The sequence below is a fragment of the Vanessa atalanta genome, chromosome 2 (assembly GCF_905147765.1).
Source record: "Vanessa atalanta chromosome 2, ilVanAtal1.2, whole genome shotgun sequence".
NCBI lineage: Eukaryota > Metazoa > Arthropoda > Insecta > Lepidoptera > Nymphalidae > Vanessa > Vanessa atalanta.
The window spans coordinates 5,734,876-5,751,533 of NC_061872.1; the positions used below are offsets into that span (position 1 = coordinate 5,734,876).

Genomic DNA, 16,658 nt, shown 5'->3' on the forward strand with positions numbered 1-16,658 from the left:
TCATAGTTTGTACCTTTTTTTATTTACAAAAAAAAAAACATTCGAAAAATATTAATCTCCATCCATACAGCGACACTCTTGCTGCAAAAAAAAATATATTTAAAACAATAATTGTTACAATTTTGTATATTCTAATAAATTGCGCTATAGAAGTTTTATATGATTTTCGTAACAATAAGTAATAATAATCATAAATATTGCCAATCTAAAGCAATTTTTTAAATCAGACTTTTCATTCTTGAGCGATTAACGATTTCCAGCCTTCTAACTATGGTGTAGTTTTTCCATAAAAAACAACCACTTGAAAAATTAAATTAAATTGAACACATTTCATGCTTACTGCAGTCATAGGTCTTTGCGGTGTTTTCGGTTGGTCGATCTTTTTAGGCTTTGGTGTGCATGTGTCTATCACCCCGCCTGTACAAAAATATATTTTATTACGCTCATAAATAAAATTAATAAATAAAATAAATATCACTCACCAGAACCAACATTTGCACCCTCGACTGTGCTTACTTTATACATCTGAAAAAAAAATACAGTAATGACTTGGTTGGGTACAGTTAAAGCCGAAAATTACAGTGATAATATTTATGGATATTTGGTTAGTATCACTATTCTAGTAAGGACAGCTTACCCTGCCATCATCACCGGCAGCCAGTCCTGAGGAAAGCGGCACGACGTCTGGTCCCCACTGCTTCATGAAGTGTCCAAGACGAGCTACTCGTTGCATAGCCGTTGTTACAGTGTGCGAGCCGCCGCAGTATCGGTTACATATATGTTTTCCTGTTTCCGACCTGGAAACAAATTCGTAAATGATAAAAAATAAAAATAAAAATGAACTTTATAATCTTGTACTTTATGGTATAGTATATTTTAAACGTATTTTCAAATAACTGAAATAAACAAACCTTATTTTTTGTGGTGGTTTTTGTTGAGCCATTTGCTTGTCGATGTTCTCCCAGTCGTGTAGATTACGCTGTGGTACGTTTGTCGCTTGCGTTTTGCGTATTGCATCTATGTTCAAATGTTTTTAAAAAAAAGTATTTATTATGTACATAGTTGTCAAATCTATAGTAATAATAGTGTAATACTACAACGTAGCAAATATTCAAGGCATGGCAAGTTGTCTAGAGAAATCATTGTAGTAGGTTTGTTTTTTATTCTCAACTTACATTAAGTTAGGTATGTACCTACCCAGTTCATAACTCAGATAAGGCTTCATAGATATATTTGCTTGCAATGGCCTTAAAACGGGGACAGTGGAAGGCGGTTCCGTTGGCATAACCGCGTTGGCATCACAAGATATGCAGTTCACGTCCCTGTTTAATTCAAGTTCAAAATTAGACTAACACAACACGATATGTCACTGGCTGATTAGTTTTCGGTACTTATCATGTAAGCGATATATTATAATAAGAATGGAATTGCGATTCGAAGGTATAACAATGACTGGCAGTCTAACATGGTTAGTAATATACCTAAGTAGGCGACGTTTCGTTCCAGCTGCTTCGACTTCACGTCGCAATGAAGCCATTTGCTTGAGGTTATCTTGCAATTGCCGTAATTTGTTGTTGAAGAAATCTTTAACTGGAGACAATTCCATCTTATCGAGTTTCATTTCGATCTCCCTTTGAATGTCATCTAAAGCTTGTTGCCATAATGCCTCCTGATAAAACCAATACAATTAAGATTGATTGAGACATTTAATGAATGAGTAGTAACGTTATTGTTCTTGTAACTTTGTAAGTAAATATACAATGGACAATAATAGACAGGGTCATGTCGTGCTGATATGTAAATACTTGATGCCTCCTAATCAGGACCACCTTTGTGTTTAAGATTCTCTTAAATATATTATGTTAGGTGACCGCGCGTTCTTCGCAAATTAGGGTTACGCGATATAATCTAATATAAATAAAACAATATAATAGATCTAGTATTGAGTCAAACCATATTGGTTCTATAGTGATTATTTTAAATCGGAAATTGATTGATGTTTTTACAAAACAATATGCCAGATAAACAGCCCTAAAGCTATCTTTTATTCCATATCATTAAAAAAAAAGTTGACTCTAAAATATATATTGTCGAGGCCTTTTTTGGAGATATGTACATATATAAGTCTCATAAAAAGTTTTTCATTAATCTGCTATAATTTGGTTGTATTACCTTTTAAAACGTCTGGACAATGTTCTCTTCGGTTGTGTTGGTAATATGTTATGTATAAAAATACGCAACATATAAACAAACTATCACAGTGCGAAAACAACTAAAAACGTTTCATACTAAAGTATGAAATTTCCCTCAATAAAACTTTATTTTCGTGTGCATATACGGAATAAAAAATCTGTCTTATTGGTTTATGAGGGCCTGTGTCTCGGAAAAATTGCTATCTTACTAACAAAAATGGTAAATATCCCGTTTTAAATACTGTTAGTAATAAAAATAACCATGTTAATTTAAAATCTTAATTGCTATCTTGTTCAATAAGTCTAATTGGGACTACGAAGTTTTGCTTGTAAATATCATTAAATAGAAAATATTAGCTTTCTAAAACTCACTTGCATGTTAAGTTTTCCAAGTGCATGTTCTAGGCCTCGTGAGAGGTCATCACAGGCCAGTTCAAATTGATCATGCGAAACTTTACGTGCCAACATTCGCATATCTGCCTTGTCAGCCATAGCTTCAATCATATCTTCGCGGTCAAGTTTTACTGTCTTCAGCAATTCTATCTGTTCTAACAGAACCTAAGAAAAAAAACAACTAATTAAATTACTTTTTCAACAATCGAATATTTTAAATGTATCTTATTACGATATATTTTACATTCATATGGTACTGTCGATCTTCCTTTTCAGTCGCAAGTTGAAGTGCCGTATTGTGCACCTGTTTCAACTGTTCTTGCATTTCTTGAACCGTTTGGAAAAGTGTCATCAAACCTGTAGATTAAGTTCCATTAATAAGGAGGAAATGTGACATAAATATTCATTAGACTTTTTTAAGTCATACCTTGTAAATCCTTTGTGAGATTCGGAGACATTTTGCCTGCAGCCAGTATTTCTGTTAATGATGCCACTTGTTTCGTTAAATACTCCAATTGATCTTGGAATGAATTTGCCTACAATATGTATATATTTAGTTAGAACAAATAAAAAAAAAACAACAGCGCGCGAAACGTACGCTAAATACCTGATCTTGTATGACACCATCATTTTTACCGATGCTTTCACAACATTTATTGAGACGTTTTTCTAAATCATTTATTCTTTCCATAATTTCAGCTATCATGGCGTTTGACATTGGAGAAGTTTGCTTAGGATATTCTGACTGTCGCCGATCTAAAAAATAACATATTGTTTTCGGTGGAATCAATTTTCTAGTTCATTACTTTCCTAAAATATTACTTGAGAAAATTGTCATAAAGTATATCATATATATATTTTGTTTACATACATAAAACGATGAATACAGTAAGATTATTACATCCATAAAATTTAAAATTTATCGTGTTACCTGAAGGTGTCGGAGTTGGCTTGCTTGGTGTGTCTGATGATTGCAATTGTGGTGATGGCATTTGCAATTGTTGTGTTGGTACTTGCGCTTGTTGTGTTGGTGCTTGCAATTGTGGTGATGGTGCTTCCATTTGTGACACTGCTTGCGATTGCGCAGGTGGTGCTGATGATAAATTTCTTATAAGTATAACCGTACATTGTAAAGTGCTTATTCTATTGTTTCAATCGAATTTAAATCGCATTTAAAGTTCGATAGAAGGGAAAGTAAAGATATATACAACTCATTATCTGAAAGGTAATATAATCACTACTCTAATCAAAATAATTTTATTCTGATCTTTTCGTAATCATACCCAATCCAGCTATTTGATCTCCAAGAGCAGTATACAAAGTATTCGTCAAATTGTCGAGATCACCCCGTAGTCGATCTATCTGTGATTGCATAGTTGGTATTTCCTTTTTGCTTGAGGGAACGCTGTCAGGAGCCGTAATTTGTGGTTGTGGGGTGATTGACGACGGAACAGTTGATGGAACTGCCGATGGTGCTGGGGCTGTTGATGGTCTAGGCAGCACTGAAGGACTGTCAAATAAACTTAAGTTAATGATATTAACTAAAATATGTGTTTATCTTAATAGAATATTGTTCTTAAAATTAATAAATGTATAGACTTTCATTACGTTATAGATGGTCGACTTTTTAGTTCCTCTTGCAAGCCCGTCGTATCTGTTATAATATCTTGAACTAAAGAGCTTAACTTCGCGAGGCCAGCTTCCGTTGCTTCTAATCGGGAAGACACGTTTAAGGAAGTCCACATATCAGTAATAGCTTTGAGATTGGTTTGTGACCTGTGAAATAATACATATTGGAATTAAATAACCTCAATTATTTTAAAGTTTAATGGTACCGGAACTTCTCAAATACGTCCGATTTCAGCTTTTTTCATGAAAATAACTCTCCTGTATCTACTGTGAGAAAGGTTTACGGTAAATGTTTGATACCGTATTCAAGTTACCTCACTTCCTCCAAAATATCTTCATTTTTCGGTATGCTTCCATACACACGATTTTTTAAATCTTCAACTGTGTTTTCGAGGATATTAAATTTACTGATCGTTACAAGGGACAGTTTCTCCGTGGAACCGATGGGTTGTAATGGTGATGCCTCGTTGGTAATCGGAGGGGGAGTGCGAGTGCGTTGTGCTCCAAACCCTGATGTTTTTAAATATAATTATGTCAATTCATCGTAATTTATAATTGAAGAAATCATCAGAACCGAGGTTTCCTAATAGTTTGAAGACGTGAAGCTTAACCTTATATTTCAGATTAAAATCTAGGCAAGCGTCCCTGAATTTTATATGCTTAATTTGTATAGGATAAAAATCTACCAAATGTGTAACCAATCGGTAAGCGTTAAAAACTTTGACGAATTCCGTGGTCGAGTAGTGTGTACATCGGTTTTCATGGGTACGCCACTCCGAGGTCCCGGGTTTGATTCCCGGCCGAGTCGATGTAGAAAAAGTTCATTAGTTTTCTATGTTGTCTTGGATCTGGGTGTATGCGATACCGTCGTTACTTCTGATTTTCCATAACACAAGTGCTTTAGCTACTTATATTGGGATCAGAGTAATGTATGTGATGTTGTTCAATATTTATTTATTTATTAAAAATTAATAAATAATAATATGCCCAGTTGTGGGACATTTACTATTATACTTGGTGGTAAGGCTTTGGGCAAATCCGTCTTGGTAGATACCACCCTCTCCTTATATATTCCAACGTCAAACAACAATATTTATTATTGTGGTGTTTACACAGATGCAGAAGTGACATTACGTCTTAGCTCCCAAGTTTAGTGGCGCATGGATGATATGAAGATTGACTAATACTTCTTAAAGCACCATAGACATGATGGGTAGTGATGACCACCTACCATCAGGTGAACAATTTGGCAGCCCGTCTGTTTATATGAAATAATAATATTATATTATTTGGTTTTTCTGCTTGTAATTGAAAATGTATCGATGATCAAAAATCACAAGGAATAATAATGTAGGTATATTATAACGACTATTGAATTATAATCTTCGTACTAACCAGGTGTTTCAATCAACCTTTTTTTCTCAACTGTAAAGATAAATTATTTTATTAAACAGAGCTTGTGATACTTATGTAACAGAAACTAAAATACTTCTTTGTTTGAATAAATACCTTGAAAATATCGTAATGTAATTGACAGAGATATATTAAAGTGAACATTAAAACTAATATTGTATGGTTAAAAACGGGAAATACACGTTGCTATTATCAGGCGTAATAGTGGTATAAAAATAAAGTCCAAGAGAAAATAAGAAGGAGAAAAGCCCAAAAATCTTCAGTCACATAATTTTTTATTAAAATTTCTGAATCGTCAAAAATCTTGTGGTAATAAGATCATAGTTACCTACTAATATTGTTTCTTGGTCATTCGTAGGAATTTGCATAGGAGCTGTAATCAAATTAAAATAAATTACTATAATATACACGTATTATATGAATTGGATTTTTTTTAAATATTAAGAGTTAAAAATCTTACGTAGTTCTGTTTTCTTTACCATTTTCCCCGCTGGATCCTGAAATTCATATTCAATTATACCCTGTACAAGATAGCCTTGATCTTTTTGACAGATGTAAATTTTTCTGATCGACATAACTTTGCAATGACGAAAATATTATTTTATTATTTATAGTTATCCGAAAATTTTAAGACTTTTTCTATTATATGCTATTGCTGCAAAGTAAAATTTAAATAGAACCACTGAAAAAAATAGATGCTTGTACAATGTTACATCGGTCGGACAAATATCGATTACAAAAATCTTTATTAAAGATCATTGTTAAGTTATTGTTACGAACGGGGGTCCTTTTGTTTGGGGTCTCTTTGGACAGTGGTTGGGGTCTCTTTAGCTGGTATAACTCTTTTTAGAAAAAATTGTTAAATAAAAATTGAATTACGCATTCCATCGTTCCATCGACTGTTATATATGTAATGTTTCTCATCAATAGCCCGTCTGTCAAAAAGATCAAGCTAACTTGAACAGGGTATAGGTATTTTATAAGAAATTAAGTCTCTACATAGTATAAAACAAAGTCGCATCCCGCGCTCAGTACGCAGTAATATTCAGATATCTCTTAAATTACGCGACGGATTTGAATTTGGTTTTTACCAATAAACAAAGTGATCAAAGAGTTTTATTATATTTACGAAGTTTATGTGTAATACAAGTTATATGTATAATACATGCATATTAAAGTAGAGAAAAGCCTAGAGCTTCAACTTTCCTAGCCAAAAATACAGAGCATGGAAAATGCTCGGTATTTTTTTAATGTTTTTTTTTTTCAATTTAAATGTTGTATAACCCTCATTGTATGTGTAGAGCCAGGTCGAGTAGCTTTAAAATATTTATTGGTAGATGAATGTTTACAATAAAGAAAAATATACTATTGCGATAAAATGTTGTCACATATGTCCAAGCTCAATTTAAAATAAATAACAGTCAGACTATAAAAAATATAGAAGCCAGAACACTACCGGCTTTAACAAACGGTATCGAATCTTGAATGGCTTGTCACAGATGGTTCGTTGATCCCTGTTTTTGATCCGTAAAGTTTCAACGTATTAAAGCAGGAAAGTAATTTATCAAAAGTATCGCGGGATATTTTTCTTTATATATATAAATCAGCGTTATTACATATTGAACAATTGTATGGCTTGGGTTTGTTTAACTTTACTCCTCTTCTTATTAAATTCTAACATGAGATTTTATATGGTTTATATCTCTATATCTAAGATTTCTAAAAAAGGTTTCAAACTCATAACCTTTTCTTCCGTATCGACGATGAATTCGCTGACTGTAACAGTATGCGCCTTAGTCCGGCCGACGGGTAGTGCACCAGCATTTCCTCTCAGCTCTACATTTTTCTCAGACACTCGGAGCTGCTGTGCGAGACAGTGTAGCACTGTATGCAGCATGCCAAAGTCTACGACACCTACCTGCGTCAAGAAAAAAATTCGCTATTAATATATTGCAGCGTATAGAATGTAATTGTTTTGATTAAATATTATAATTATTGTATCTCATATAAAAAATAACCGACTTTTCCTATTATTATTAATAGTAGGTAACATAAATTTTGCGGATAACAAGCTATACACCAATACAAACTTTACTTGGTGGTGGGGCCTTTTGTAAACCCGTCTGCATAGGTACCACCCACTCATCGGATATTCTACCTAAACAACAGTATTGTTGTTTTCCGGTTTGAAGGTTGGGTGAGCCAGTGTAACTACAGGCACAAGGGACATAACATCTTAGCTCCCAAGGTTGGTGGCGCATAGGCGATGTAAGGAATGGTTAATATTTTCTACAGTGCCATTTTCTATAGGCGGTGGTGACCACATACCAGGTAGCCTATATGCTCGTCCGCCAATCTATTCCATAAAAATAAAACATTTATGTCTTTTGTAATTTATGAACTCTGTATAATGAATCGTAATTTGAAAGCTTGATTTGAAGTAATTAATATAAGTTATATTGCCCTTTGGCATTTTCTCATCACATGAATAAGGTTTTTTGATGGAAGATCAAAAGGGTAAGGCTACTATAGGATACTATTCATCTTATTGATCATGATTCTGAATTCGGAGTTCAATTAATCCTTCGGGATCACGGGGATTCAATAGATTTACGATTTACGTACCCTGGTCGTATTTATAATTAAATGCTTTTATATTTAATATAGGTTCGTTTATCGAGTAATAGTCTAATAGCATACTCAATATTATAAGCAAAGAAAATACACTAATGATGGAAATTCAAAGAATAAATCTATATTTATAAAATATTCTTTCACTATGAACGCACCGCCAAAACTACTCAGTCTAGAAAGTTGTATTTTGGGACATAGGTTTATTTAAATGTAAGCATCCACAAATAAAGATTTCAATATTTTCAATACTTCCCAGTATGTAGTGTAGTTTTGTATAAAATTCGTTGAAATTTCACTGCATACGATTAACATTTCAAAATCATCATCAGCGTATGAATGATATTCATCTACATACACAGTTTAACAGTCATCAATCGAAAATTTTCCTCTCCTTGATTTCTTTCTTTCATTTTCGATTTTAATTTTGTTTGGTCTTCACGTTTTCTTTTCTTTTTGTGAACAGGCAGTCCTCGACTTACGTCGTTTCAAGTTACGTTGAGACATGTTTTGACACTATTCTTCAAGCATACGTCGATTGTTTAGATTTCCGGTATAGGAGAATTTGTCGCGAATTTAGCTAAAAGTTCTTCAGCTACAGATCACCAAATATCGATGAGATCACAACTGACATTGTTCATTTGGCTAATCGTTTGCCTGACATTGCAGTTACTGCTGATGATATTGATGATCAGTTATGCTCACATTTATAAGAACTGACTGATGAAGATCTTAGTGAATTGGAGGCACAAGTAGAGGAGGAAGCAATCGAGTCACAATAAATAGCTTCTTCTATTAGTAACTCTGAAAAAGAACTTGCAATAAAAAAACTTTCCGTAGCCTTTGCAAATTTAGAAAATGCCAAGAAATTTTTGAAGATAATGATCGATCCTAAATTTGACAGTTTTTAATGTTAATAACTTAATTTGTGCAGCCTATTAGTGTTACCAAAACCTGTTAGCATGAAGAAAGAAGCGAAGCAATCTAGAATTGATAGATTCTTTAAGCCAAAATTTTGATTTATTATTTCTCATTATATATTTTGTTTATTAAAGATTTATCATTATTATTAAAATTAGTAACACACAAATACCAAAAATAATTAGCAATTTCATAAGTACATACATATATAATTATTTTATAAACTTACTTTTGATAATAAAGTATGTATGGATATATCCATTGTTGTAAATGCGGTTTTTTTTTAAAATTATTAATATAAACCTATGAGTTTTATATGTAAACATGAAAAAATATGTCTCGAATTACGTCGTTTCGATTTACGCGCGCGTATTTCGAGAACCTAACATGCCGTAAGAGCATAAAATGTAACCGTCTTCCGGTCGACGAAGCCCTCATGAACCACTTCGGAGCCATAGTAATGGCGGCACAGCTGTCCGGAGCTAGTGAGGTGGTCCTCATCGGAGATATCAATCAGTTGCCTTATATCGACAGAGAAAATCTGTTCGAAATGAGGTACTGCCGACCAAGCCTGACAACAAACATCACCCGTGAGTTATCCTACGTACGCACCGAAACCCCCTGGACGTCGCATACGCCATTAGCGAGGTCTACCGTAACATCTTCTCTGTAAGCCCCATCGTCCACTCCCTCAAAATGGAGAGATTCACTGACGCCAACAAACCCTATATCTGGCCCATAGGCAGGAGGAAACTCCTGATGGACCAGGTATACGGAAAAGGTGAAGGGTCAAGCGTCATGACCATCCACGAATCTCAGGGACAGACCTACGGCGACGTTATCATAGTCCAGTCGAAGAATGTGAGGCTCCGTATACACGAAAGTGTTGATACACAGATGTGGCAATCACTAGACACACTAACACCTGTGTCTATTACATGGACGATGGTAGCGACGCTATCGGCAGATTCATCGGCCGAGCCGCGGGTGTTTCAGAAAAGACCATCCTAGAGCACAGCCTTAAGACAACTATACATAATACGCGACATCAGAGTCGCCGAGGCTGTGCTCTTTCTGATCGAGCACAGAGCAGGGCCCGCTGGATTGCAGTAATTAGGATTAAAAAAAAGAAACTACTATATACAGTATTTTTATATATTATCATATATTATTTATATATTATTTTAAATTGAAAAAAAAAATGTCAGTGTGGGCCACGTCTTCCAAGAAGACGACAAGCTCGAAGTCCAGCGAAGATCTGCTGATGTTTAGTAAAAATATAAAATAACGCCACAATTTATAAAAATAAAATGTAAAAAAAGGCACGGGCAACTGGCCGTGGATGTTGTATATTAAATTAAAAAAAAAAAAAAACATGCCGTAAGTACGAGGACTGAACGTATTTATTTTACTCGTCTTTTTGTTTTGGATTTTGTTTTGTTTTCATGATTTTTTCCTTTCATTGCGCCTTGAATCATATTAGTTTTTTATTAGATAGCTTTTCATTTTTTGATTCACTGTGACTTTTCTGAAAAACTATTATTTTGTTATGGTATTATTGTAGGATTGAGTTTTCTTCATTTTCCTTTTAGATCTTTTATCGTTATCGAATACACATTCGTCCAAACACAACGTTCGTCGGACGTTTATTAATATGACACAGGACGCATGTACCTTCTACCTTGACATTAAACTTGTGTTACAGAAGAAAACAATAAATTATAGTTTCGTGTATTATAGATTTTACAAGACAGCTTTAAAACTAATAAAGCTGATGATAAACAAATATTCATAGACAATATGAAATATGCAAACTTAATAGTTCATCGGTATATCGGCTGCTAAATGTGAAAGTCGTATATTTGATACTGAATAGGTGGACTATAGTTGGAGGTAAAAATGTAAATATTTTAATTCTTTGTCAACACTAGTTGCTAATAAGAATATAAATTCCCAACAAGAATATTATAGTTGAAATCTTAAGCATTCGAAGATGCAGCAATTAATTATGATGACGATTTTTTTACAATAATTATTTGTACAATATGGAGTTTCTTAACGATGATTTACCTCTGGCGAACCTATCGCGAGATCAATCATATCGCCAATGTTGAGTAATACAGCCGTTTCATCTGAAAAATATAAGGAATAATATTAACAACTACAGCTATGATTAGACGTGAATCTTAATTGATGATTTCTAGTTCAAATACGGGGCAAATAACACTCCATTCATGTTATTAATTTGTGTTTATAATTCATCTCGTGCTCAGCGCTAAAAGAAAATATCGTGAGGAAATTCACACAGCGGATGAGAATCTGCTACGTGTATCTACCGACCCGCACTCGAGCAGCGTGGTGGAATAAGCTCAAACCTCCTCAAAAGGGATAGGAGGCCTTTGCGGAGCAGTGGAAAATGAATATGCTATTACTTTGATATACTTTGAAATAGTGCAAGTTTGATAATAAGGCGAATTATTAGAAGAAATACATTTCTAAATTGTTGTTAATATTCATTGTTTACTTTTTGTTATTACTATTTACGATACTATTCGTTTATTTTATGATATGAGAATGAATATAATTTAACTCACCCGCCATATTGAATATTCAAGTAATTTCCTAAAATTCTTTCATTTAAAGTAAATCGCAAACAACTAAAATATTTATAAAATAATGAAGTAAAAAATATTATTAAACATGTTTTGCAATGTTTACGAAAAGTTATTGTCAAAATATTAATTATTTTTTAACAATTGAAACGTCCAAAAGAAAAGAGATTTTACTATTATCTATTAAGGTAGACTTCCATACAATACCTAGAAAATATCGAAAATATCTAAGCATTATTGTATATTATTACTTGGTTATATTTTAATACCACCAACCTTTGGAACTAAGTTATTATGTGCCGTAATTAAACTAGCTCACTTTCCTTTCAAACCAAACCAGAACATAACAATACTAAATATTTGTGTTTGGTGGTACAATCCTGCTGGTATCTGGTGGTTAAAAATCTGGTGGCACCTACCCAGAAGGGGTTGCACAAACAACCAAGTAGAAAGCTTAGAGCGGCAAAAGAAAATCGACATAGTTAAAAAAATAAATAAACATATTTCTCTATTAGATTTAAAGATTTTCGATTTAATTGGGATAAATCATATAAAAATAAAACACAACAAAATCGCACGAACAGAAGTTCGCCATTTACTTTATCAGATTCGTGAATGGAGCCTCTCTATTTATTATATTCGTTGAGCATTCTCAGCTCAAATAAATAAGTCTAATAAGAACTTCCTTACAAGCATCAGTCGAAGACCCATAAACAACAAACAGGATGTTCGAAGGCAGGTGGACTCGAGAGCCTTCGGGTGGTCGATTTATACTTTGGATTGGCAGTTAGAGCCGTATTTATAGTTAATGCTAGCGATATATTCATCACGAAACGACTTAAATCTACGTTACGTGGTCTAGCATTAAATTTACACTCGTTTTGTTATTTAAATAATGAAAGACTTAGTCTAAAATAGCAAATGTATCGTTGTGGCTTTAAACGGAGTCACTATTTGTTGATTGGTTTATTTAAATTGATTACAGTTTAAACATTGTTAACAAGTAATTGATATTTTAAATGGAGGAAAGGCAACAATATTTTTAGATAATTGTAGAAGCGGAAAAAAAATTAAGACAAAGACGCTTCAATTTGTAAACTAATGACAAAGGTGTTTTAAATATGTATTTATATATCATATTAACATATCATAACATGTCTTTCTTTATTATAAAATACATATGTTGTAAAATACACTTCAATTAAAGTGTATATATAGAATATTCTTTTAAAAGTAACCATTTCACAAAGTTTTTCAAAAGTTCCAAAATATATCCCGTATATAATTCTATAAAATTTATACAGTTAAATGTATATCTATACTAATTAGCACCAATATCATAAGTAACTCTGTCTGTTTGTCTTTTACGCTTTCACGGCTAAATCCATGAATCGATTTTTATTAAATTATTTTAATAATTTGGAACATTATAAGTATTTAATTCTTTATTTGAACAAATTAAAATAAAGTAAATCGGTAATGCTGGGCACGGGTTTCTTCTCAGTGTTGGTTAAGTAAGGCTCTAGTCTACCTTGGGCAGCATGTCAGTCTGCTCCTCGTGGTGCACCCTGGGCAACGGGACGGCTTGAGCTCGTCGGCGGTGAAGCAGCAGATTCAGCTGGATATTAATAAAAATCTAGCTTAAATAAATCAATATATATTGAGCAAAAAATATATATATTTTCATAAGTACGGAGTTCTGAGACCTGAAGGAAACATAAAACCGAATTGAGAACATTCTTTCTTTTGAAAGTCGGTTTAAAAATAATGCTTGATTTTGTTTGTGTTCTAGCATTCTGGCATCGTTCACCCATCATTCATCGTTCATCGTGGCATGTGCGTTTCTTATTAAAAACTTCCTCGCACGCTATATTATTGAGTCGTATTGAATAAATGTTTACAAAAAATGTGTAAAAAACATATAGAGTCAACGCATGGGCTTAGCTCGTATTGTACATGTAAATTAGCGTTATTATTGTAAGCAAATAGTATACTGGCGATAAGTTCAGACAAAATTACTCTACAAATCAAAATTAAGTATTAATATATATGTATACCGAGAACTTTCTTTAGTATATTTCTTTTATATAGACCATTAAGTAGGTATGCTTGTAATATTAATTTTAAGTTTTCAGTTTGGAAACTGTTATATTTATTACTAAGAAGAATATTACCCTTTGAGTAGATAAGGGATGTATAATATTATACTATTGAAAACCATAGTCATTAGCCTAAAATATACAGTAACCATTTTATATTAAGAACTTATGTATTTTTTTCTGACGTCAATTGAATGTATATAAGAACTGACCACAGTTATGTTTACGAACGTGATTAAATCTTTTATCAAAGCATTACATCACTGTTGATCATCACAATGACTTAGGTGAGGAAGCCAAGTACACCTATTTTAGATAATTACAAAATAACGTAATTCACGTGATCGTTGGCGTGAGGATATTACAAATGCTAGTATGTATATATATTTGTAACCAAGTTTAAAGAGAGACAGAGTTTCTATATTCGTATTTTTGACTGAATGTATTAATTTAATTTGTAATTATTGGATGATTTCAATGTTTTCTGTTTTCTATTACGGTATATTTCGTGTCTTTTCTTTTAAAGTGGTCTCAAATTTACTTAGTTTATTTTTTCGCACAACTTAAAATTTACGGTTTTTTAATAGTTCATGTTTACTTTATTTGCAAATTTAACTTATAGACAATTTCGTTTCAATAATGTACTGTAACTGTATTCAGTTCTAAAGCGAAAACTTATTCTAAAATGAGTTACGGAATATTTTAGTGTAACTTTCTGTTCAATTTTCAAATGAATTGTTAGATTTTAAAGTTCGTCGTAATTTATTTGGCTACAAATTATAAGTCGTAATCCTACAGTTTAAGTTTCAATAATAAGTTTCCTGCTAATTATTATCTATTAGGTAAATCACGATGAAGTCATTGTTCAAAGAATATTTGTTTCTTTACGAATATATATATGTATATATTGTATATAACTATTGGATTAGGATTGATATATATTGATATCGCTTTCGAGTCACAATCACGATAATTTATCTATATTTATGTATATTAAATAGCTTTATATAATTTGGATAATGGCGGATAGGTATAGCTTTATTATGTTTTAGTAATCGTCTTGGTTATGAGAGACCTGGTTAATTTTTTGTCCAGAGGCGAATCGGAATGGCGATTTAACGGGGAAATGCTTATAGCATTCTTGCCACCATTCCACGCGGTCATAATTTTTTTAGTGCTATTTTTTATTGTTATTTGCGAATAAAACTTTTCATAAATACAATTTTAATAAAAAATGCGTGATTAAATGTTTAAAAAAAGTTAATAAGTCTGCCTATAGATGAGATAATTGTGGTAATATATTAACAATAAAAAATATATGTTTGAAAGAATACAGACTTAAGTGTATTAATTTTTTACATTTAATAAACAACTAACAGAGCTCTCTAATATTTTTATTATAATATTAATTAAAAGCTTAAATTAAGCATAGAGCATATTAACGATATACACTATGGATGAAACTTTTTTCAATAATATATAGTCAAGGAGATTTTATTGCTTTTTAATTTTTGGTAGAAGGATAAGAATTAGCATTAGCAGCCTGTAAATTTTCCCACCGCTGGGCTAAAGGCCTCCTCTCCCTTTGAGGAGAAGGTTTGGAGCATATTACACCACGCTGCTCCAATGCGGGTTGGCGGAATACACATGTGGCAGAATTTCGTTGAGATTAGACACATGCAAGTTTCCTCACGATGATTTCTTTCACCGCCGAGCACGAGATGAATTATAAACACAAATTAAGCACATGAAAATGCAGTGGTGCCTGTCTGGGTTTGAACCAGAAATCATCGGTTAAGATGCACGCGTTCTAACCAATGGGCCATCGCGGCTTAAGAAGGATAAAATATATAGTATTATTTAAGAAAATTTGTTTTATATTAGATTTGAGAAAACGATATGGAACTCAGAAAAAAAAAAGTCAATTTTAAGTTTTAAAGTCGACGAAATACTGAGTGCATTCCTGTGTCCTGTCCCTTAAATCCTTTCAAGTTTGTGTTGGCGTAAAACTAGATATGGTACCTAAGCTAACCTAAGCCTATACATCGATGTATAAGAATCTATTAAAGATATATGATTTGGTTTTGAGACAGATGTATAATAATAAAAAAGAATTGTAAAAACATTTTGTAAAATGAGTTACGTAAATATTTTTGTTAATGAAGGATGTAGTAATTTTTTATCTTTTGATATTAGTAATATAAGTTTTAGTTGAGTAAATGGAATTATGAATATTGTAATAAACTAGAATACTATACGTAAATAAATTAATATCGTCTATATTTAAGCATTCCTCGTTTTATTATATATAAAATAAAATTGCAAAATATTAATCAACAATTTACCACACAAAATGTCACTTTTTATGTTAACAATATTTTATAAGACATGTCAGAGTAATTTATGAAAGTTTCAATAACTATAAAGTTAGTTAATTGTAAGTCGTGTGGTCGACCGTCGACGTGTCGAGACTCAAAGCACGAATTTCACCGCTGATATTGCTACTTACAAAACAGTGAAGTTCGTTTGCACAAGCATATCGAACCTGCCTGGGATAATCTTTGGTAACACACAGTGAAAACTTGTCCTAACAGCGCAATAGGGTTTGTAAACACGCCGAGAAGTTTCTTTACTTTGCATCCATAAATATTGACGTAGGATGTTCACCGAGATAAACCATGGAAACAACGGGTAAATTGAATTGAATATGTGCTTTGTAACGATGAGTCGGTTTGTATCGGTGATTACAGGTGGGCCGCTAAAATGCA

General features: G+C 32.7%; 1 protein-coding gene across 1 annotated transcript; it reads right to left on the bottom strand.

The window, feature by feature from the left end:
- Positions 1 to 44: 44 nt before the first annotated feature.
- LOC125072871 (autophagy-related protein 23-like) lies at positions 45 to 11,860 on the bottom strand. The gene is made up of 21 exons (XM_047683570.1): positions 11,774 to 11,860; positions 11,250 to 11,311; positions 7,372 to 7,545; positions 6,088 to 6,124; positions 5,956 to 6,000; positions 5,610 to 5,639; positions 4,529 to 4,724; positions 4,194 to 4,361; positions 3,869 to 4,095; positions 3,517 to 3,678; positions 3,193 to 3,341; positions 3,013 to 3,121; positions 2,830 to 2,942; positions 2,565 to 2,750; positions 1,482 to 1,669; positions 1,198 to 1,322; positions 912 to 1,017; positions 638 to 797; positions 483 to 525; positions 341 to 417; positions 45 to 81 (listed from the first exon to the last, which is right to left on the bottom strand). Exons 1-21 carry the CDS (start codon positions 11,778 to 11,780, stop codon positions 52 to 54), a joined length of 2,394 nt encoding a protein of 797 aa, XP_047539526.1. The 5' UTR covers positions 11,781 to 11,860; the 3' UTR covers positions 45 to 51.
- Between the last annotated feature and the right edge of the window lie 4,798 nt (positions 11,861 to 16,658).

Excerpts from the sequence above, each read along its gene's own strand:
- LOC125072871 (XM_047683570.1), bottom strand. Across the intron at positions 7,546-11,249 it reads TCGCGATAGGTTCGCCAGAG|GTAGGTGTCGTAGACTTTGG; the intron begins GTAAATCATCGT and ends TTCTTGACGCAG. Across the intron at positions 6,001-6,087 it reads GGTAAAGAAAACAGAACTAC|CTCCTATGCAAATTCCTACG; the intron begins GTAAGATTTTTA and ends ATTTGATTACAG.